Source organism: Ceratosolen solmsi, unplaced genomic scaffold (genome assembly GCF_000503995.2).
Source record: "Ceratosolen solmsi marchali unplaced genomic scaffold, CerSol_1.0 scaffold10, whole genome shotgun sequence".
Classification (NCBI taxonomy): Eukaryota; Metazoa; Arthropoda; class Insecta; order Hymenoptera; family Agaonidae; genus Ceratosolen; species Ceratosolen solmsi.
The window spans coordinates 25,794,383-25,820,428 of NW_011948412.1; the positions used below are offsets into that span (position 1 = coordinate 25,794,383).

A 26,046-nucleotide genomic window follows, 5' to 3' on the forward strand; every position below is an offset into this window, starting at 1 on the left:
TATACAGAAGATAGTTTGTATTGTAAAAGCCTCCGTTTTATCATTTTTGAATAATGTAAAATCAACAAAAATGAATATTTAAACGTATAAAAATATATTAGAAACACTATATGTTAGCGACAAATTGTACAAATACTATAAGACGCTTATTAAAATTTATTTAAGTACTTGATCACGTAGAATTTAACAAAAATGTACCTGAATGAGTTTTTACAACTCTTTTTATGTATGTTCTTAAAATTAAAATAAAACATAAAAATTGTTATACTTCAAAAAATGTATGTACATGAATTGCGTAATCTGAACATAAAGCTATAATAACAATTTTTACAACCAAAAAAAAAATACATATTTATCTATTAATATTTTTCAACTATAAAATATATTTCAAAATAAATGTTAAATAATACAGCCATATCTTGATTTTTTATAAATATTAATTTTATTATTGTATTATAATTTTTTAAATTAAATATAAAATAGAATCGGCTTCCGTAATAGTAATATTATTATAAATTACCAATTCGATAATTTCCAGTGATATATAATATTCATTCTATAAAATTTATGTAGTTTTTACATAAACAATTATAAAATGAATATTAAATTCATTGTAATACGAGAGGCAGTTAAAAAGAAATGATTATCTGCTGAATTTATTAATAAAAAAATACAGATATTAAATAGTGTAATATAGAACATTTTTTCGTAAAAGACTTCTGTGTGAAATAATAAATATATTTGTAGCATCTCTATTTATTAATCATATTGTTATTAATTTTACAATTGAGCTATTATTTTTAGTTAAAATTCTTGCACTTTATTAACTGAATGTTTATTTATATGATAATTGAAATTAAAACTATATTATTAGTATAAATAAAACTTTTATAATTTGTTTATTACTTATTATTAAACTTTAATATATATAAATAAAAATAAAAATTTAATAATATATATAAAAATATATTGTACTTTTTCAAAATAGTGCCAATCGTATTAAAAATTGATGTTTTTTGCCGTCCCTTTTACAATTATATGAAAATTATATTTTTATGTACTATAATATGTAATTATTGTAAAAATAAGATATGCTTTATGCAAAATTATTTACAATATTTTGCCAATGAGATGTAAACAAAATTTTTACTTTCCAAGATTTTCTGCTTCCGACCCTTCATTATATATTGTATATATCGAGTGTATAAATGGTTCCTACATAAAAATTTAAAATTAATCTTGTTGAACATTATAATAATTATTAAGCTAATAAAAATATACTTTAAACGTAGAACATCGATTTTTATTAGCCTCTTGCCACTTTGACCGTTCTTCAAGTAATTCAGCCTCAAACTCTTTTTGCCTTTTTTCTCGTTTTTCACAACTCTAAAATACGTTGATTCATTTTTATTTTATAAATATTGAATTTTGTGTTTTTAATTATTAAACTAATTGTCTAAAATAAATTAATAGGAATATTAATTCATATTATTAAAACATAATATTACTGAAATTATAATTTATATAATTTTTTTTATTATAGATGTAATGTAATTCTATTTATGAATCAAAGTTTTAATCATACCTACATTCCTGTTTAATTAATATTTATCACATTTATTTTAATGCACAAAAGTTTGACAATAAAATATAAACTCTATAACCTAATACATCTGACAGAAGAACGTATATCTACTTAATATCACGTGTCTTAACATTAACGAAATATTTCTAGTAATCAATCGTACTATTTTATTATAAATATGAAATACAATACATCTTATTTATTAATTAAAATTAAAATTAGATTGGATAAAAATATTTAATTGAATTAGGTTTTAATGCATATACAAAGCATTAGTATCTTTTATTAATTAATATAAATAAATGAGGAAAATTCACAAGACATGAAGTTTCTATTTAAAAACATAATCCAATATATAATTCTTACGAAAATAATAGAATAAAATATATTTTGCATCATAATTTTAATTTTAAATTTTATAATAATTCATAATTTTATAATTCATAATTCATAATTTTAAAATAACATAAAATTAATATAAATTATTTTACCCTATAGTGTAAAAGCCAATATCCTAGGTATTCAATTGGATCGAAAGGCTTTTTCAATACAATTTCACGCAAGCCCGACGATAAAATAGTATTAAAGTGTACTTTCAAGTAATCAGCATCTAAATGTTTACTAATGATTGTAATTTGGCTTATCGAAAGACCTATAATAAATTAGGAAATCAATTAAATATTGTATGTTGTAATTACATAGAAAATTAACCTAAAAAGTGTACGTGCAATCACAAATATCTGAATCATTTTCTTCTTTCAATTTGTTTTTTATTAGTTTTATATCATCATTAGTAAACCCTTGACTTAATAATACTCTAAACAAATTGTTAAAATGAAATATTTAATTTTCAAAATTCATTAATATTTTTTTTATAAAATATTCTATTTCCATATTATAGTATATATTATACGTTCACAATTGAAAAATTTCAAAATCAATCTGAGTTCTTATATTTACATAACTCAGAATTATTTTTGAAATCAAAATTTAAGGTTATTAATTTACTTGATGCATTGTTCTACCAGTCCAAATTTAAGGATATCATTAATAAAATTGTCGTTTACACATTTCTTTTTCAAATATGCACGAACAAAACCTTTTGGATCTTCATCATTTTTTTTTCTTAACTGAATATTTGTTTCTGATTTAAACATTTTTTAACTAATATGAATATGAGAATTTGGTATACACACAAAATATTATTACAGATTGTTACAGATATACTTTGAATATAGTTACGAAATAAAAAATTCGAATGTAGTGATTACTATAAATTTATTGAAAGAAAAAAAAATATTATTATTATTTTATTTATTTTAAAGATTATATATTTAAATTTATTATAAGATATAAACAATTTAATGAAATACCCATAAACTGCATGTGTAAAATTGAATATACACTATATGTATCTATTTACATGCATTAAAATATTTGTGAATCTTATAATTCGTTAAAAATTAATTTCTAAAGTATACAACAAAATTTTTACATTTTAACATATATAAATTACTAAAATTGACTAATCCAATAGAAATCCTTAATAATTACTATTTCTTTTCAAATCAATAGTAAAATATTCTAATAAAATTTAAATTTTATTCCGTATTCTACATAAAAATGAATCAAACAGTTCAATTCCAAACACAAATCTATTTCGAATAAAGATGAAGTTAATTTTTATTTCAGAAAAAAATCTAATCAGCCTAACATATATTACAAAGGTTATATTCACCAAGTACAATAAATAATTCAATTAATATTTAAAGAGAGTTAATCGAAATAATTATGCAATTAGGAACAAAAACGTATGACTCCTTTATTTTACATATGGCTACAAGTACAATTTATATTCTTGCTTGAAAAATATATTTTAGTATCTTCAACATCTTTCTACTGGAGTAAATTATTTTTAATTAAAGTATTATTATATAAATTATTTTAATCAAAGCATTTTTAATTAAATGTATAATTTCATTTTTTTCACTTTTAAAATCGACCTTATCTTAGTTGGATTTAATACCTGATCTCATGAGTAGTAGAATCTTGTTATAGAAATCTTTATCAGTAAGTGAAGTGATTTTGAACACTGCTCATTCGTAATTGTTCTGGCTGATATTTTTTATTTTCTGTTTATTTTCTCTTCGATTCCTTGATTAGTAGATGGCAGAGCCTGTAAGTTTCTTTTTGCATTTACAAAATGATAGTTAAAATTTTTTAAAATAATAAACTAACTACTACGTTTTACATTTTCTTATTTTGTGATATTTCAAAGTGTACTCCTCTAAAATAAATTCAAAATTTATAGCAAACAATAAAATATTATCTTAATAGATTAAAATTTGCGATAAAATTTCTGTTTTTCATTAATCAATTAATTTTATTAATTTAAAAATTAATTTTTGCGCATAAATAATTTAATTGACTTTAATAGTGCATATGATCATTAAAAAGTAAAATATTGAAAAAATAACTATGAATCTGTTTATATATAGATACTGAAGTTTTGGTAAAGATTGAAGTTATTAATCGCTTGTAATAATTATTATATAATATTATAAAAAAATTTATAGCTATTTTTATATCTTTATATATTATTTATATGATAATATATTTATTGATCATTTTTAAAGAATATGTTTTTAGTAAAAATTGAAATGAAATATTTATAAAAAGTTCTAATATTTTCATCCGTATGCACATATTTTAAAGTAAAATTCAATCATACTTAATGTAAATTTATTAATATAAGTGTTATTTAGTCGGCATGTTTTAAAAATATCATTTTAATAATTATGTTAATATGATTGAATACCCACATTGAACCAAGGATTGTATTTTATAAAAAGTTATAATAACTGTTTTTACATGTAAAACTATTCAAGTTCTTAGAATTCTATATCATATTAATCAAATTATTTAATAATTTTAATTTATAATATGACCTGTCATTCGATTAAATACATTATATTTTATCATAAAATACTTGTACGTTTCATCAAATTATGAAACAATTCTAAATGTATATAATTTGAACAAATAAAATTAACTTTCCACATTAACTTCTTGCGAAGCATTTCACGTTAGTAATCTCAATTGCGTTAAACATTGTAATTAAATGTTACGATGTATAATTAACATTACAATCAAAATTTATGAAAATTCAATTCACATGTTTAGTAATCATTTTATTTTAGACAGTACTTTTTAAATTTTTTTTAAATTCATTTCATTGGAGATATAAAACTATTTTGATAAGTGAATCATATATATGGTACAGTGCTATCGGTTTTTAATAAGAATGTACAAACAATTATAATTGCAAATATAATTATAATTTATTTTTCTTCTTTGCAGAAGATATTGTAAATTTATAACACCTATAAACGTAGTATATAACTCTAAACGTGATAAATTGTAGTGTTTCATTCTGGCTCTTTCGGTTTTCCGTTTCTGTTCCATTTCTGTTAAGAAAGTACAGAAAATAATAAATATTAGTTTCTCATTTAAAAATGGTTTCGGTATTCGTGAATAAACAATTAATTATTATAAATTTATATTTATAAAACAGCTTCCTTCTTTTGGTGTATTCACAATTTTTAAATAATAATAAATTAATTTTGTTATTAAAGAATCAATGAATGCAGATTTTTCATATACGAATATTTTTTAAATAAATAATTATTTGTATGTAATATGAATTTATGTAAATAATTAATATTTTCAATTTATTATCAACTTTATTAGAAAATATCATTTTTCTAGGTTTATTAATTTAAGCAATTGATAACAAAATATAGAATACTGTATTTTTTTATTCAATTTTTTTATTGAAAATGCTAATAGATAAAATATTTTATAATAATAAACTCGTAAGAATATATTGCAATAAATTTCTTTTAAAAAATGTTATAAAAAATTTTATTTTATATAAAATTTATTGCAAGATATATAAACATATATCTCAAACATCAAATACTAATTAATTTCATAAAGTGTTAGTTTACACTTGCATTAAAGTAATTAAATGACTTTATTTCTTATTATACTTGTTAAGATAAAACGTTTAATATTTTTATATACAATAACGACACGAATTTAATAAATTATCAGCATTTCACTTGTATAATTAGTTATGCTTGATAAATAAATGTATGGTAAAAAGGAAATAATTAATTTATCTTCAACTTATAAATACTATTTATGTATTTAGTTAAATTTAGTATAACCATGTATTTTTTTATAATTTTGTCGTTTTATATTTTGGCACTAATAATAGACCTGCAATAACCATTTTAAATGAATACAATAAAAATTAATGTATTCTTCTATTTTATTTAAAATTAATATTTATATTAATATATTCATATGACATATAATATTTGATCTCTATAACATGATAACTGTATAAAAAAAGATTTAACAATTAAAATAAAAAGACCTAAAATAAATGAAAAAATAATATAGTGATTTATATGTTGAACAATAATTTTTTTTAAATTAAGAAATACTTTATATTTTCAACTGAATGTAATGATTTAAAGTATATTATGATTTTTAAAACACTTTTCAACAAATATTTAAGAAGTATTATTTATGAATATATATTATACTGTGAAGGATTTTCTAGGAATAAAATTCGTTATATATATGAACTGATAATTCGAGTAATTGTGTAGTCGATTGCTTAATTTTCATTGTTTAATTTTAATAACTTATATTCACTTCATTCATTTCTACTCAATTAATTAATTTTCATTTAACTAATGAACTTAGAATATAAATAGAAAGAATTAAATAATAAAATGATTAATATCAATACTTATCTATATGCAAATGGTAATCAAAAATTAAAAATTGCAATAATGTAAATATCAAGTTTTATAATGGAAATTAAATAAAATGAATTGTATTGAATAAATCAATAAAAATAAAATAGTAAGGTTTATTGACCAAATATAAAAATTTAATTTTGATATTAAAATATATTACATTAATTTCATATCACATTATCAATATCATGTTAAATTAAAGAAAATTATTAAATTAATTAATTATTAAATTGCACTGAGTTAATTCACAATACAAATGATTGCTTTCCATATAATTCTTACATAATTTCTATGTTTCAATTTCAAAAAGAAATGGAAAACATTAAATGTTAGAGAATACCTTTTTTTTATAAAATCGTTAGATTGTTTTAATTAATGATTTTTATATTTTGTATTATATAAAAATTCGTAAATATCAATTATTTTAGGCTAAAATTATAATATTTTGAATTATAAAGATATGATTTTAAACAAAGGTGTTAATAAAGTAAAATAAATATTTTAGAATAATTTTAATCTTGTTCTTATCCTATAAGATACTTTATGTTCAAAATTACATTTAGAAATTCTGAAATAAAAAAAAACCATAAATTCTAAATTATTCAAAGTCTTAATTAGTCTATATTAAATTTACAATTTATTTTATTAATAACTAATATTTAGAAAGTAATTAATTACCCTGTTAACCGAAATAATTGTTTTACCACAATATTTTTATTAATTTTCTAATAAAATCACTTGACTTGATTAAACGTTAAATATTAAAAAAAATTTTCCTATTACAGAAATTGTATTTTTATCTGATAATAAAATTGAATAATTAAGTAGACATAGGTTTGAAATACAATAAGTAATAAGCTTTAATAAGAGTATTGTTTATGACTATTTTTATTCTGGTACGTTTATTCTCAAAATTTATAGGAAAATCACTTCGTTGGAATTCTTTTCGATAATGACTACTTTTCTAATGAATAACTAAGTATCAAAAGTCACGCTCTAGGAATTATAATAGATAAAACCAGTGAATAAGAAATTCACTGAACAGCCAATTTCAATTATTGATGGGAATCTATATTGGGAGTACGAATATACTTTATTTAATCACAGGAGCACGATCGCGCGCAATGGAGCAGCGATCATGAGTTCCTCTTCTCGTGCATCGCCATGTCCATCGGTCTCGGCAATGTTTGGCGCTTCCCCTTCACTGCCTACGAGAACGGAGGTGGAGCCTTCCTGATTCCCTACATAATCATACTCTTCCTAGTTGGCAAACCTTACTATCTCCTCGAGATGTTACTGGGACAGTTTTCCAGCAGGTCAGCACTTAAGGTATGGGACATGGTGCCAGCTTTCAAAGGTAAGACTTCTTGCCTTATTTGATGCTCTCTTGTTACATTGATTCAAGTATTTTTTATTAATAATTTTAAAAGTATAATTTTAATAAAATGAAAATATGTCATATTTGATTAAATTAACTTTGAAAAGTACTTTTCTATTGTTGGTGCAAAAATTAAGAAAAAGTTGTAACATTTCTATAACATTAAGTTACTATTTGAATAAAAAGACTATAAATATTTTCAACTTTAACCTATTTTTTTTACTATTATTCAAGATATAATTAGAATCTTAGTAAACTTAACCTATAGAGCATTACTACACTACAAATACTTACGGTAGTTGCAGCAAAAATGTATTATATATTTTGAAAAAATCATAAATGGTAACCGACTACACAAATCTAATAAAAATAATATGTTAAAATTAATAAATAGTGATATAGTTGCTCTATCCAAATGAACCCAAAAATATTTATAGGTATTGGAATAGCTCAAATTATTATCCTATCAGCGCTAGCTTCATATTATTGCTCCTTGATGGCCTTGACACTGTTCTATTTAATCGCCAGCCTGCAGTCAGAATTACCCTGGTCCAAGTGCCGTCCAGAATGGGGTACAAATTGCATCGACTCGTCTTTCACCAAGAATTCATCAAATCTCGATGACTGGATTCGCAAGAGTTCTGCCGAGCTTTTCTTTTAGTTAGTAATTTGTTATTTATTCTTTCTTATAGACACCTATGCAAAATATGTTACATAAATAATATAGATGTTTCTTTAGCTTTTTTGTAGCTTACTTGTAATACATATTCTTTGTGTTAAAAAGGTGATACTGTTTAAACAAATAATCATAGGATTTAATAGGATTTAATGAAAAAGGTAATGCATATAAACTTATAGTATAGTATATTAAAACAATTGTAATTTTCTTTGAAAATTCATAATCATATATTTTTATAAATGCTTTTTATTCGAAAACTACTACGGAACATCCTGATTTTATAACAAAAGAAGTATACTGCATTAAATAAAAAAAATTTGTTTTTAAATACTTCAATCCGTTATTTATTATTTTTATATTTCTTATATAGAATTTATTTTGGATAATTTTTTATTAAAATTTTTAAATATTGGTTTAAATATGTGTCTAATTTTATAATCTAAACTAAAATATTAAATAATCTATTCCTATTATAAAAAACAAACAGGTAATAAGGAAGACAGAAAATTCTATTTTTAATGTAAATTACGGCTATTATAGATAAAATATAAATTTTATTCTTAACGTAAATTATTACTGCATAGAGAAAATGGAAATACAGTTGAAATATTTAAAATAATATAGTAATAAAATTACGATAAGTCATATATATTATTATATTTGCATAGAATTTGAATAAAATTACATAATATTACAAAACATAATAAAATAATACTTAGTTATTCAATCTTTACAAAATAATAATTATTAACTAAGTATGTTTATATGAATTATTTATATATATTATAAAAATTAAATAAGCGACAGAATAATTTGTCTTAATTCTATTGAAACTTTGTAAAAATTAATAATTTATGTTTAATTTATTTATTTAAACAAGTTCAATTTAAAAAATACAAATCTTCTATATCACACTTTACTGAATCAAATTTCAAATGGAATAATTTATTAATTAAAATTTATAATAAAATTAAAAGAAAATTTAAAGACTTAAGTATAAGTTCTTTTTAATATAACATTTTCAGTTACATATGTAAAGCGTTTTTTATTTATTTGGTATATTTTCATTGCGATAAATTATTTTAATTCGTCATATTAAAACTATTATTATTCGCTTGCTTAATCAGAATAATCTTCATCCTTATAAGATTTTACGCTTCGTTAAATAAATTTGACTAGAATTATATATAATACTTATATGTTATATACTATTTTTATTTCTTTCATATCATGAAATAATTTAGCAATTACTAGTCATATAATCAAAAAGTTTTGCAAAAAAATTATTTTTAGAATCTCATCGTTGATCACAAAATTATGTCAACAATAATTTCATTTAATTATTTAACAATAATCCTAAAATATTTTAACAAATTTATATAAAATAACAAAATTATTTCTGTTCGAAAAATACAAATGTAATTAAAATTACAGATAATAAATAACTGATAGTTTTTAAAAATGTTTTCAATAATAAAATATATAAAAATAATATTTTATTTTGCACTACATTGACAACAAGAAACGCGCAATATTTTAAATATTAAATTTTTACTCTTTAATAGTTTTACTCTACAAAAAATATTTTTAAGCATTTTTTAACCATATTTTTAAACATTAAGTATATTTAACTTGTTTACTTTATAATATATATAACTTTTTTATACAAATTATACCACTTAATAAAAGTAGTTCGTCTCTTATTTCTCTTACAATTTGTTTCGATTTATCTTATCGTAAAGAAATATAAGTATAAAATAATCCCTAATCGATGTTAGCTAATAAAAATATGATTTAATTCTATTGATATATTGTTTATTTAAATTTTTTTTTCTTTGCCGATCTTTAGGGGGCTATTTAAAAGATGAAATATAAAATCTCAATTTAAAGAAAAGTAAAAATAATAATAAAATAAACAGTAATGATAAATAAAGTTATATAATATAAAGTGTCTGCAAATGTTAAATAAATTCAATTTTACAAATTTATATATTCAAAATGTAAGACAAAAATATAAATACAACTTTTTCCTATAAAGTTCCTATAAAGAATTACTACTAAAAATATAAACAAAGCACAAAATATTCCAAGTATAATTAATAATTTTCTTTAAAATAATTATTATCAAAACTATTATTAAGTTTTATAACCGAAATATAATTCTAACAAATTTCATCATCTATACAACTGCTTAAATAAAAATTTTATAGTAATTTGTATGACTCAATCGTTAAGTTTTTTTAAATTATCAATTAAAATTCTCTATTACATAGTTTTTATAATAATGTGTTCACAGCTTATTCTCATTAATTAATTATATTTTTTGCAAATTAACATTGATTTTGATATTGCATCCAACTCCTGTGTTCGTAAAGTCGACAATCGTATCAAACAACATTAGCTCATGTATTGAAATAAAAATAATTGACTACATATACAAAGGAAACAATGCCTATGATAAAAAGTATCTCACATTGTAAAATCAAATTACTTCTCTAATAAATAATGTAAAATGCATCTCTGAAGTGCATCGGTCTTATGGAAATACAAATGTCTAACATTGAAAGAATGTTTTTACATGTATATAATAATTTATCTCTTTTTTTTCTTTATCTGAAGTAATTTATAAATTTTAGATTTTCAATTCCATTTTAAATTGAAGTAACAAAATCACAAACTCGATCTTTGCAAAAATTCAAAAATATTGTAGTTAATATAAGTACATATATTTCATTTAAAAACTAGTGGTTTTATGTTTGTGAATTATATGTAATTAAAAATTTGATTTAACTGTTTAATTATGTTATATGATTTTATATTATATGTTAATAATCTAATCGCATAATTAGATTTTTAAGTAAAAATTGCTCAAAATCACATATAATTAAAATAATCAGAAATATATAAGTAAGATTTAACGAATTTATTAAATAAAAATAGTTTAATTTACATAAATTAAAGCCATACATAAATTACGTACTAATAAATCGATAACCAAAAATATTATTTACATTAAGTGCTTTAATGTTTAAGCCTAATATCCGACTATAGAAATATAATTTAATTAAAAAGATTTACTGATCGAACTATATTCTGTTTTATGCAATCTAATGACTACTATTGCAATATTAAAATTACAATGTTATGTTATAAAATTATAATATATATAATGACCAGTATTTATCCTTTGTTTTTAATTTTTTTCCAAGTATATTTCCAAATGTATTTCAAAGTATAATTTTTAATTTTCTATTGAAGTTAACCAATTAGTAATAATTTTCTACTATTTTTATTTTAAATTATATTTTTATGATAACTCCGTTCCAACAACTTTTGACATAATACCAAATATTTAATCTACATTCAGAATTTTATGAATTATGAGTGTTTATACTGAATTGAGAATAAAATGTATATTTTTTTCATAATAAAAATATATATTTTGAAGTATGTTTAAGTTTGATAATATAGATAAATTAATAATAGAACTTAATTTTTAACTGACTTCTCATTAGAACAATAGTAATTTTAAGCACTTTGAAACTTATTCGTAATATAAACGATAAATCATAAAAATACATAAATTTATAAATTAAAACAAAATATTATATTTATGCTATTTGTAGAAATCAAGTCTTTTAATATAAAAAACCCTTTTCACTATTATCACAATCTTACATATATTGCAAAAGATTATTAAAGAAGAGTATTCAAAGTAAATTTCCAACCACTACAGCAAAGAAGTTATCCATGAAAAGGCAAATATATTGGATGGCTTGGGCACACCAGATTGGCATTTAAGCATATACCTGGCCCTCAGTTGGCTTTGCGTGCTCTTGGTAGTGGTGCAGGGCGTAAAAAGTTCTGGCAAAGCCGCGTACTTCCTCGCCCTATTCCCCTACGTCATTATGATAGCCTTGCTCATAAGGGCTGTGACGCTAGAGGGCGCCACTACTGGCATCCTTTACTTCATTCGGCCCAATTGGTCAAAACTCTTTCAGGCCGACGTCTGGTATGCCGCCGTCACACAGTGCTTCTTCTCGCTCACGGTTTGCTTTGGACCCATCATCATGTTTTCATCACACAACAAATTCAATCATGACGTTTACAGGTGATCAGCTTCACTCACTAAGAAAACTACTTCTTATTTTTTTGTATTTTCATAATTTAACTAATAATGAAATGCAAGTCATTAATGTGTATATAATATTTTTAGTATATAACGTAGTTATATACTATATCGCTAAAGTAAGTTAAATATTTCAAATAAGACTTAAAAAAGTGGAGTAAATAGTTAGTAATATAAAAACTGATTTGTAATATGAAAAACAAATGTACGCGCGCGCACACTCAAACACATACACAAAGGTGTACAAGCCCAAACTCAAACACACACATTCAAATATACACTTAAGAGTTTACTATTATTAACAAAATATTTCACTAACATTTAAATAATATATTGAACATTAAACAAAATAATACTCTATATAATTTGCAGTTATGGTATTGTATATTTCTGATTTTAGTCACTTCAAAATTATAATCTTAGTCAGTAATGATAATAATATGCACTTTCGTTAACAATTATAAAAATAGAAATTTTATCTCAATATCTTATTACTTTACTAATAAAATAGGTTAAAGTAAAAGTAAAGTACTTTAACCTATTTTAAAAGTAAAGTGCTTTAACTGATAGATACTGTGTTAACACATCACTATGTTCACATTATTTTGAATTATTAAAATTTGTTAATTTATTTTAAAAGTTATTTTACATTTCGTATAAAAATAAATTTTACTATTTCTAGAAATTTAATATACAAAATAAAGTTAAATGCTGTATTTTGACTATTTTACATACTTTTTAATTACTAAGCCATGAAAATTTTCACTTTCTGCATTATTTAACGTCCTTTTATACCGTATATATATAAAAAAAATAGTTGAAAGTCCCTTAACATCGAAGTATAATTTATATTAATAACAGAGATATATATAATAACAGGGATGCTCAGATTGTGACGAGTCTGGATACCCTAACGAGTCTCATGGCTGGTTTCACGATCTTCGGGATCTTGGGTAATCTCGCCCACGAGCTGGGCACCGATGACATTAGCAACGTCGTCCGCAGCGGCTCTGGACTCGCTTTCATTTCTTACCCGGATGCAATCGCGAAATTCAGTCAACTGCCGCAGTTTTTCTCCATCATTTTCTTCGTAATGATGTTCGTGCTGGGGGTGGGTAGCGAGGCCGCCCTCACTTCCAGTATCATCACCGTCCTCCACGACCAGTTTCCTCACTGTCGATTATGGCCCCTTGCCTGTATCGTCGTCGCACTCGAGTTCCTTATTGGACTTATCTACGTTACTCCAGTAAGACTATCGTTTCAACCTCGAAACCACCAATTTCCGTTGTATACTATTGTAAAAAGTTATTATTATTACCGATTACCAATGATGAAATATAGAAGTACTTGAAGTTTGAAAATTTAATTTCTATAATCTATTTATGATACATTGTTTATAAAGGTTAAAGGCTCTAATATGTCAATCTAATATGTCAATGATATGCACTTATTGTTTATTTAAAGCATTACTTTGATATTGATATACTTTTAAAAGTGGCAATGAAAATAAATGCAAGTTACCACAAGCATATTTTTCATGAAACTTATAACATAGAAAATATTTTATGGGCAAAAAAATAATTTAAAAACTACAAAAATTTAAAATCTGTTTAAAATATAAATTAAATGAAACAAAGATTTAAAAATACAAATGAATGTTTAAAATACAAATGAAAAAAAATATGTGATAAAGGTTTTTGGATTTCATGTTTGCATAAAACTTTATATTTATATAAAATAAAAATAAACTTTGTTATATGAAATGATGAATATGTACATATTATAAATATATTATAAATAATGATGACTTTAATTTCATCAGGGTGGACAATTTATGATAACATTTGTGGATTTTTACGCAACTTCATTCGTTGCTTTTGTCCCCGCCATCTTCGAGCTAATGGCTATTTTTTATATTTATGGTAATCTTTTTGTCATATGTTTTACCTTCAATTCAATATATATTATACATCGATATTTAATAATGAATTAATAATAAATTGTTTTAAAGGTCACAAAAACTTTCTAGCTGATGTCGAATTCATGTTGAAACGTAAACTTTCTATGTTTTGGCTTATTTGCTGGAAATTTGTTACTCCAATTCTTATTGGAATAATTTTTTCGTATAGTATAATCAATCATAAATTATTAACTTATAATAATGTTTACTATCCACACTTTGTTTATAGTAAGTTATATCTATTTTTTTAATACTATATCGATGTAATTGTAACAAAAATATATATTTTTAAGAATGAAAATTCTTTATATTTAATTACAATTTACTCAGTTTATTACAAATTACATATATATATAATTAGTTTTAAATTAAAAAAAATTTCCATAATTTTTTAATTTTAACATGCATATTTAATTTTTTTAGTTATTGGATGGATTTTATTTAGCTTTGCCCTGCTGCAAATTCCATTATGGATGACCATCGCTTTTTTTAAAAATAGAAGTTATACTTATCCTGATGTAAAATTGACATTTATTTATTTATTTATTTATCAAATAAAATTTTAATTTACAATATTATCTTATTTAATAGGGAAAATAAAAAAATTATTAAATATGTAATTGATATAAACATTAATATATTTGAATTTTAATGCGATGATATTACGCGAACTTTAATAAAACATTCCAATATTCCATATCAATAAGATGAAAAAGCATAAGAATAACATTATTTGAAACCTCTAAATAACATATTTTAATTATTTAAATATTTTTTTACTCACAGATCTTTAAACGGGCATTTGAACCATGCAACAGTTGGGGCCCAAAAAATCAAGAAATTCGAAAAAAATGGATTGAATTTCGAAACGCTACAATATGATTTATGTTAATACAATTTTTTTATAATAACTTTCTATATACAAGCCACCTAACGTATATAATTAAAACAATATTAATTCAATTGTTGAATATTATATTATAAAATTATATTCGATTAACTTATAATATCAATTTTTAAATCTTACCTCCTATAAAGAAAAATAAGTATTAAATAAACGATATAAATTCTTTATATATATTAAAAATATATATCATTAAAAATTCTTATATTTTTTTTGGAAAAACTCAAATTATTAAAATAATCAACTAAAAAATTTATAAAATTTGATTCGTTTAAATGATCAATAAATCAACAATTATAATAAAAATAAAATTAGTGTTTTAATTCTAATTATAAATAATTTGTATTCCTAAAGTAATATTGATTATAATAATGAACAACCTTTATTTGCAGGTATATTTTTTTTATTCAAATAATTATATATGTGTTCAAAAATCAATACAATAGTATTTTAATCAATATAGTGAGTATATATAATCTAATTTGAATTGTAGCTTATTTTTATTATTAGTTTACCTTATATGGAGTATTTTCAAATAATAATTTTTGCTATATTTTTGTAAATAAATTAATAATAAATTACTTTGAAGTATCTGAATTAACAGTAATGCATTGCAGATTTTATTGTATATGTATTTAAAAATAGTTACCTTCGAAAATATTTATATATTCTTCCAATTATTATAATGCAAAATTATTGTAAATTATTATATAATAATTGTAAATAGTTATATAAAATATTTTTTTGTGGTAATCATAAAATTCAACTGTCATAAGTTCGATTAGAATAAGCCAATTATAAACACTTTTATTAATGAACAGGTGTCTTATTTACTTTTATCATACCTTTAGCACGACTAATATTATTGTCACTTTCTAATGATTTTTTGACATATTTCGAAATATAAAATAAAGAGAAAAAATTAATAAAGTCAATGTTCAAATATTACAAATTTAATGTATAATTTTATCTTTTCATCTTTATTTTCTATTAATACTTGTAAAATAAGACCATTCTTAAAGAAAGAGGGAGAAAGAAAATTGATAGGTATGGAACACATGTAGTAATTGAAAGTGCATAAACAAAAAAGCTTTTCACTAATATTTAGAACCTAAAATCACAATTATGAAGTAATCTAATTTTTAAAATTTCGAAGAGAAAATTAATGTGAAAAAGAGTTTTGTTTTTAAGTTATATTATTAATACAGAATCTGTATAAATAAAATTAGAATGCTTCTTTTTTTCAATTTTCTCTTTTTTGTATATTTTATTGATTTTTAGTTAATTTCGAAATATCTACAAGGTATAACAATTGATAACACATCCACATCATTCCGTCAACATTTGAAGAAGACAAAAACTTTGTATTGTAAACTTGGATACATTAAAGTTGTCGACGAATACTTAAATTATTAGTGATTAAATATTTTGTGATCATAAATATGTGTGACTAATCTGACAGAACCAGTATTCAAAATATTTGAAAGTATCTGACTTATAAGCTAATAACTATGTATTATAATAATTATTCTTCAATAGTACTTGCAAAAAAAACTGTAATTCTATAAAAACGATGTATCATAATTGATTTTCAACAAAATGTTCAGAATTTCGCTTAATAATTATTTTAAACAATTTATTTATTTAAAATCACTTTGTCTATTTACAATACTATGCATATTAATACTGTTAATTGTTTTTATGATTTTTTAAATATATGCATTAAATAAATAATATTGTTTAATAATACTTAGTTTACACTACTATATACCTTCATTTATTCGAAATTTACGGATAATTGAATTCAAAATTTGTATTTCTTCTCAAAAGAAATATATTAGAAAGTTATAAAATATATAAAACATATAATTTTATTTTATAAATTTCTATTATAATTAATTTAAATTATCTACCGAATTACTGACTAATAATTCAATCTATTATATCTAAGTAACAAAATTTTTCAAACCTAAACAATGTAACTTCGACTTTCTATCTTTTTACAAATATTTTTTGAAATAATCAACATTGAAAATAATATTTCTTTAATTAAACGTAAAAAATTATCGATTTTTTTTTTAATTTCATAAAACAAAATATTTTTAACTTTATCTATATAATTATATTTTAATTAGTTAACTAATTTTAATATTTGTCATACTATCGATTAATTTCGAGAAATATTATCTATAATAATATCTGTGCAATATTATTTCTACAAATAATTAAAAAATAACTTATGAATTAGTGCTTCACTTCAAATCGTGTATGAATATTTGGAAGGAACTTTCCGGGGGAATTGGAGACACGTAGAGAAAATTAGTTGTTAGCCGTTTCTTTTCGAGAAGCCGCTTGCTACTAGCAAAATAAAATAATTTTGTAATTTCGCATGCTGAGTAATTTTCAAATGTTAACTAGAAGCCTGGTGTCTCTGAGATTTGCCTTTTTTCCTCTCCAAACCTTCATCTTTTCCAGGTAAAATATGAAGTATCTTTCTAATGCCTTTCATTTCAAACATAACCTTAATTGAATTTCACTTTTTACAGTTTACTTTTTATTTTATAAAATATATGTATTTTATTGTATATCTAATTTTACGTAAGTTGTCTATTTATTTATTTGTAATTTTTTATAATTTAATATTATATGTTTTAGTTTATTTTTCACTTTTTATTTTATTACTACATTTTCACTTCTGTGAAAATTTGTTACCAAAACGCACTTATAGAAACATTAAAAAATGTTCTACTACTTTCGAAATAAAATTACAATATTTGTTTCATCGTTTTATTGGTAACGACTAATATTTTTTAAAGTAATCAAAATGATATTATAAGAAATTGAATTGAAATTTATTATATTTGCTTTCGTTGTCTTATGTAACATATTTTAAAGAATAAGTAACCACAGATTATAAACTAGTAATTGACAATCCAACTTATAATCAGCAATATAAATTTCGACTATAATTACCTCGTTAGATTATGTTATAACTTTTGTTGTACGTTTTCATTTTTAAATCAATCAAATTATATCGGCTAAAATCTCATCAATATTTATAACTTCAAAAACAAAATTCATTATTACAATTAATTTATTATTAAAAATTAATTGATTGTATATTCAATAAACAGTTTCTTTAATAAATAAAGCAATTTAATATTTGAAAATAAGAATTTTTATTTATTTAATTCGTTCGTTTTTAACAAAAATTAAAACTAATGTGAATATTTTTAAAAATCATTGATTTTGTTTTTAAAAAAAGAAACATTTTATATAACCTCATTTTCAACTATCTATATTTTGTATACGATTGATTTTATGTTTTTTCAGTATTCTCCCTTCTTCTCTATCTCTGTCTCTCTTTCATTTTCTTTCTTTTTTTCATCCTCCTTTATACTTCTTCTAATTTTTCGCGGGTATACTGAAGAACTGAACACACGCATTCTTAAATAACGCTCATATGATTGGATGATCCAATTTTATTATGTGACGCGTGTTTACCTTCATTATTCATTGCTTCTTGGACAACTGACGAATACACGCGGAAAAAGTATTTCATTTTTACGCCTATTAAATATTGCAGTATTTGGTTGTATAGCCTAAATTCATTTTTTTTAAACTATCCACCATTTAATTCAGTCTAGATATGCTTGTTTATCTTAGTATGGAATATATAATTTTGACATTGCAAGGTGTTAACTTTTCATGAATTTGGTTTTATTTTATTTTATTTTTTAACTATAAGACAGGCATTTCATTCTACTCTAAAAATAAGGATGTCTTCACTACAACAAAGAAACCAGACTTCAGATTCAGGCAATAATATCACTGTGTAAGAATTCAAATATTTTGTTTTTTTATGAAACTGAATCCGAATGATATATATAATTTAATAACGTATTTTATATGACAAAAAATGTTTAGTATATTAAATAAATTAAATGAGAAATTGTATTTAATTCAAATCAAAAAGATAAAATCAATCCTAATTTTTATATTGAATAATGAAGCTTCTTTTTTATTATTATTCAATTAAGATAAATATAATTTCAAATAATATAAATGTAAGAATATTTAATTTTTATTGCAAACAAATTTTAGCTAGTTTTGTCAGCCAGTTATTGAAAAATCATTATACTGAACAAATTTTAATAAAATAGACAGTGAAATATTTAATTATAATCTCGAATATAATTAAATTGAATTTTCTAAATAATGAAATATTAATTTCAATTTGTCATTCTAAAATATAATTTTTGAATAGTAAATACCTATAATTTTGTATATGATTTAATAAAAAATATTGAACTTTTGCTTAAAGTATGTGCAGTGTATATATTTTATTTATTGCATAAATGATATTTTTGAATTATTTCTAGTTCTAAAAAAAGAGATTTAATGACCCAACCAAACAAAGATCAATATAGAGAGCCAACTCGTTATGATCAGATTATTAAATCACCTAATGATAAAAGAGATTACAGAGGATTGATTTTGCATAATAAGTTGAAAGTGTTGCTTGTAAGTGATCCAATGACTCACAAAAGTGCTGCTTCTTTAGATGTCAATGTTGGTAAGTTTTGAATAGTATACCAATACTATTATATAATATGTAAACATATTTTTTAGTAAGTTCCTCAGTAATTTCAGACAAAAATATAGCTTTAACACTATAATAAGTCTATGCAAATAATGACACATCTAATGTTAACAAAATATATTACTCGTAATAGTTTTTTCATAATAAATTTTATATTCAAAAAATAATTCAAATTTATTTTGGCTAAAAATTTAATTATTTCTTCTAAATATCTATCCATTATTAAACTAGGTTGCTTAAGTGATCCAGATGAATTACCTGGTCTTGCTCACTTTTGTGAACATATGTTATTTCTCGGTACAACCAAGTATCCAGAAATAAACAACTATAACCAATTTCTTTCTCAACATGGTGGAGCTAGTAATGCTGCAACATATCTTGACCATACAAATTACTACTTTGATGTTAATCCAGATAAATTTGAAGGTGCACTTGATCGGTTCTCTCAATTTTTCATATCACCTCTATTTACGGAATCTGTAACTGAGAAAGAAATAAATGCTGTACATTCTGAACATGAAAAAAATTTGGCCAGCGATAGTTGGCGATTAGATCAATTAGATAAATCATCAGCAAAACCAAACCATGCATATGCTAAATTTGGAACAGGAAATAAAGATACATTGGATATTATACCGAAACAAAAACATATTGATGTAAGAAAAGCACTATTAGATTTTCACAATACTTGGTATTCAGCAAATATTATGTCCTTATGTGTTCTTGGCAAAGGTAAATCTAATTGAGACAAATTGTAAATTAAAAATAGAAAAATACTGAATAGTATAAAAAGAATATTAGAATCTTAACTATGTATTAAAATTATTTTATAGAGAACTTGGATGACTTAGAAAAAATGATAATCAAAATGTTTTCTGATATTGAGAATAAAGACATTGAAGCGCCAAATTGGACTGAACATCCATTTAATGATGAACATTTTGAAACAAAATGGTTCATTGTGCCAATAAAAGATGTTAGAAATCTAAATATTACTTTTCCTATTCCAGACTTGCAAGAACATTTTCGATCTTCTGTAAATATAAACATTTTTCTTATATCAATATTGAATGACACAAAATATTTTTTTTAAATATACAAATACACTAAATATGAAATTGTATTTATTTTAGCCTGTGTATTATTGGTCGCATTTATTAGGACATGAAGGAAAAGGTTCATTATTATCTGCATTAAAAGAAAAAGGATGGTGCAATTCTTTGGTATCAGGAAAAAAACCATCAGCCAGAGGTTTCGACTTTTTTAGTGTCTGTGTTGATTTAACGGAAGAGGGAATTCTTCATGTTGATGATATTATCACAATGACTTTTCAGTATATCAACTTGCTTAAAAAAGAGGGGCCGGTAAAATGGATTTTCGATGTATGTATTATATAATTTTTTTAATTTTTCTATTATAAAATAACATTTTGTTTGAACTACAATATTTACGTGTTGTTTTAATGACTTTTAATAGATAATATATCACCACACTGTATAATTCAAATAAATTGAATAAATATGAAATTCTAGGAATACAAGGATATAACAATGTTGAACTTCAGATTTAAAGAGAAATCTTTATCAAGTAATTATGTGACATCCACAGTGCAGTCCCTACAGAAATATCCAATTGAAGAAGTACTAAATGATCCTAGATTTTTTACTGAATGGAAGCCAGATCTTATAAACGAGGTGTCAAAATATCTTGTACCAGAAAAAATCAGAGTACATGTGGTAGCCAAGGTTTTTGATAAAGATGCAAATAGCGTCGAACAGTGGTATGAAACCAAATATAAGAAGGAAAAAATTCCAAAAGAGCTAATTGATAAGTGGAATAATGCTGGCTTCAACGATGCATTTCATCTCCCTGAAAAGAATGAATTCATACCAAGCAAATTTGATATTAAGCCCAATGAAAAGGTATAATTCTTTAAATTTTATAAAGGTATTATACTAATATAAACTTGTCTAATTATTTCGTTACTAAATGAAATATTTCAAATGAATTAAGTTTTTATAAGGATTTATATTCAAGAATAATTTCTATTGGAGAAAATGTGTATGTTATTCTATTAAAATAAAAAATACATACTTCTATACTAGTAAAAATGAAGATATATATACATATATAGAATGTATAATAACAATATTATTTTTAAATAATTATTTTTTAGTAATATTAAACAATATCACAAACTATATTATAATTCTTTATTTTTGTTAAATTAATATTGTTTAATTGTTAAAATTTGCTAATGAATTTAAAATATTTGTAGATAGAGAAATTTCCAGTTATTACAGAAGACAATCCATTTGTTCGTGTTTGGTATAAACAAGATGATGAATTCTTTGTACCTAAAGCTGTAATGACTTTTGATTTTGTAAGGTAAATATATGATTGATTGCGAGTCTATGATATATATTGTATTTTGGTAAATATTTCAAAATTATCCTTTAATAATAGATTATAACTTTTTTTTTAATTTTGAAATATTCAATTATTTAATTACAGTCCGCTCGCTTACATTGATCCAATTAGTAGTAACATGACCTATATGTTCGTTCAATTATTCAAAGATTCTCTAAATGAATATGCATACAACGCCGATTTAGCAGGTCTAAAATGGGAATTAAATAATTGTAGGCATGGTTTAAACGTAAGTAAATTATTACATTATTTATATTCCATTTATATTCTAAATTAATTAAATAAAACAATTATTATATCTTTAGTTAATAATAACTGGATATGATCATAAATTAGATGTTTTACTAGAAAAAATTTTAGAACGAATGGTTAATTTTACAATTGACGAAAAGAGATTTGAAATACTTAAAGAAGCCGTAAGTTATTAAAATATATTATTCAAATAATATGTTTATGTTTATATTTGCTATTTTACATTTTTAGTACATCAGAGGCTTGAATAATTTTGAGACTGAACAACCTTATCAACATGCAGCTTATTATTTGACAGTACTCTTATCGGAACATATATGGGTTAAAAATGAACTTTTAAATGCTTGTTCTAGTAAGTTTTAAAGTGATTCAGAGATATAAATAAATTCTATTAATGTAATATTACATTTTATATTTGTTCATGCATATGTGTACGCATGCATACATATCTGTACATATACATATAATGTATATATAATTTAGTCCTGTATCATAAAACTTTTATATTTTTAGTGTTAACAGCGGAAAGAGTTAAACAATTTGTACCACTTCTTTTAAGTAAAATGCATATTGAATGTTTGATCCATGGTAATATTACTAAAACTGAAGCTGTAAAAGTTGTTAAGATTTTAGAATCGAAATTGATTTCTTCAGTAAAGGATTTAACACCTCTACTACCCAAACAATTAGTGCTGCATAGAGAAGTTGAATTACCAAATGGTAAAATAAATTTATTTTAACTAATGTAATGTAAATAAACGTATCATTTATTTTCTTTTTACGTCTATGAATAGCATTTTTCTTAATGCAAAAATATAAACACTTTTAAATTAAAACACTTTTTTTACTTTAGGTTGCCATTTCTTATATAAAGTAGAGAATAAACACCATGTAAGTTCATGTACACAAATTTATTACCAAAGTGGAATGCAATCAACTGAAAATAATATGCTTCTTGAACTGTTTACACAAATCATATCCGAACCTTGTTTTAATATTTTGCGTAACGAGGAGCAGCTTGGCTACATTGTATTTAGTGGAATCCGTAGGAATAATGGAGTTCAGGGTTTACGAGTAATTGTACAAAGCAATAAAAGTCCGGAATACGTTGAAAAAAGAATAGATTTATTTATGGAATCAATGCTGGTAATTAGCTACATAAATATTATTTTACAGTGATTTTTACCATTTGTAAGGAATAATTGTAAATAGTAAAATTTCAATACTAAACTCATCTTTATATAATTTAAAATCGAAAATTAAATATTACATATCTTAATATATCACAATAACTTAAATTTTCTTTTTATAAGTTATTTTTGTTTAAACAAAGATTTAATCATTAAGTAATTTTAAGCATTTTAAGTGCAAGCATTTTATGCAATTAATCATTAAATAAAACATTTGAATATGTATACTAGCTATAAAAATATTTTTAAAAATTTAAAAATAATAAATGTTACAGAAATATATTACAACGATGTCCGATGAAGAATTTAATAGGCATAAAGAATCATTAGCTACACAACTGTTGGAAAAGCCAAAAATGATGAGCAGACAATCAGGCATTTATTGGCTTGAAATTTCTTTACAACAATATAACTTTGATCGTATGAACATTGAAGTAGCATATTTAAAGACAATTATGCGTAATCAAATAATCGACTTCTATAAGGTAAAAATTTTTACAATAATACGTTAACCTAAAATAAAAAAGTCGCAAAATCGTTATTTTATTATGAATTATTAACATAATTTATGATAAAAAATTGTCTATCAGTTAAAAAACACTATCACATACCGTAACAAAAAATAAAACAAGCAAGTTATCAAATTACACTCTGAAACCATTTACAGAATATTGTACAAACAAATTCGCCACAAAGACACAAATTGAGCATCCATGTGGTGTCAACTGCAGAAGGTAGCACAAAGATCCAAGAGAAGACGTCCCAAATAACAGCGGATGTCGCTAAGTCCGAAGATGAGATTATAGTTGAGGAACCAAGGCGCATTAACGACATACTCCAATTTAAGATGAGCCACCCGCTTTACCCACTTGCCAAGCCGTTTACCAATATCCCGAGGAAAGGGACGCAGCAGCAATCAAAGCTGTGAAAGCAACGACGGCCTGCCACCGTCACGTCCGAGTCACCAATCGAAAAACGGAAGCGCTGTTGAGTGTGTGAAGGCAGGCTGGATTTTTAATGAATAATTGTATATCTACATGCTGAGAAACATTTTATATTTCTATATTTTGAGAGTGAATCTTGTATTGTTTTTGTTCCACTGTATTTTTTTATTTTTTGTTGTTTTTCTTTTGTTTCTTTCTTTTGTTTTTTTTTTTTATAAATTTTTGCAAAATTACAATGATTGTTGAATGTAATGGTTTTAGTTTTATATGAGATCATGTACCGATATAATTTGAGATTTGGCTATTGACACTATATATGTATGTATAATGTCACTAGTAAGATTCGAGCCTGTTGGTATTTCTTAAATTAATCTTTACTTTGATAATTGAGATATTCAGGCTAAACAAGGATAATATATATTGAATTAATTTATCATTATTAGTAATATTTTATTAGACGCTAAAAATAAAGAAAAATTCAATAATTTGAACATTATTTAATGAGAAATTCAAGTAAATTAATAAATGATATATTTTATTATTCTTGTAATCGGACAGAAATGCTTTTTGTACATAAATAAAAGTAATTACTTTTAATTTGAGGAAATACTATGTCTCAAATCATTATGTTATATGTACACAAGTATTTAGAAATCATAGATCAAATTTCAAATATAAATTTAGTTTAGGCTTATTGTAAGTCTAATCATTTATCCAAAAGCATAATAGCAGATTAAGATCGAATTTTATAGATTAAGCTTTTTTTAATTCTTACAACAATTATTACAATATTGTAGATATTCTAGAATATGTAGATACAAATTAGCTAAGTGATAATAACTTGTGAAAACAATTTTACACTGTAAATTCATTTATCCATAAATTTATAATCGTAACAATAACTTATATTTATGAATTTCAACTGTCTCGACAATTAACAATTAATACAATTCCAATGATAAATTTAATTTATTATTGACAATAAAATCATATTTATATATTTCATAATTAGTGATTCTTATATATGAATGAATTTTTAAAAAGCACAAAATAAAAAAATATTCATTTTAAAGTATGAACAGATTTAATTATTTTATTTTGTAAACATTGTTTCATTTCACACTATAAAATATATAATGAATTATAATGTTTAAGTT

General features: G+C 22.6%; 2 protein-coding genes across 3 annotated transcripts; both read left to right on the top strand.

Annotated features, from left to right (window-relative positions):
• Positions 1 to 3,670: 3,670 nt before the first annotated feature.
• Positions 3,671 to 15,490, top strand: LOC105363228 (sodium-dependent nutrient amino acid transporter 1-like). 2 transcript variants are annotated; one of them, XM_011500863.1, is made up of 9 exons: positions 3,671 to 3,763; positions 7,528 to 7,777; positions 8,236 to 8,458; positions 12,214 to 12,588; positions 13,486 to 13,852; positions 14,429 to 14,528; positions 14,618 to 14,794; positions 14,990 to 15,084; positions 15,353 to 15,490. In XM_011500863.1, exons 1-9 carry the CDS (start codon positions 3,752 to 3,754, stop codon positions 15,446 to 15,448), a joined length of 1,695 nt encoding a protein of 564 aa, XP_011499165.1. In that variant the 5' UTR covers positions 3,671 to 3,751; the 3' UTR covers positions 15,449 to 15,490. The 2 variants fall into 2 exon arrangements, with proteins under 2 accessions (XP_011499165.1, XP_011499173.1); XM_011500871.1 differs by lacking the exon at positions 3,671 to 3,763 and having other exon boundaries at positions 7,672 to 7,777; positions 8,327 to 8,458.
• Positions 15,491 to 17,746: 2,256 nt separating this feature from the next.
• Ide (Insulin degrading metalloproteinase) lies at positions 17,747 to 25,016 on the top strand. Its single transcript, XM_011500884.1, has 15 exons — positions 17,747 to 17,945; positions 19,219 to 19,305; positions 19,853 to 20,046; positions 20,305 to 20,805; positions 20,907 to 21,109; positions 21,207 to 21,455; positions 21,606 to 21,995; positions 22,352 to 22,461; positions 22,588 to 22,732; positions 22,809 to 22,919; positions 22,987 to 23,107; positions 23,269 to 23,475; positions 23,609 to 23,901; positions 24,221 to 24,430; positions 24,613 to 25,016. Exons 1-15 carry the CDS (start codon positions 17,860 to 17,862, stop codon positions 24,871 to 24,873), a joined length of 3,168 nt encoding a protein of 1,055 aa, XP_011499186.1. The 5' UTR covers positions 17,747 to 17,859; the 3' UTR covers positions 24,874 to 25,016.
• Positions 25,017 to 26,046: the final 1,030 nt, after the last annotated feature.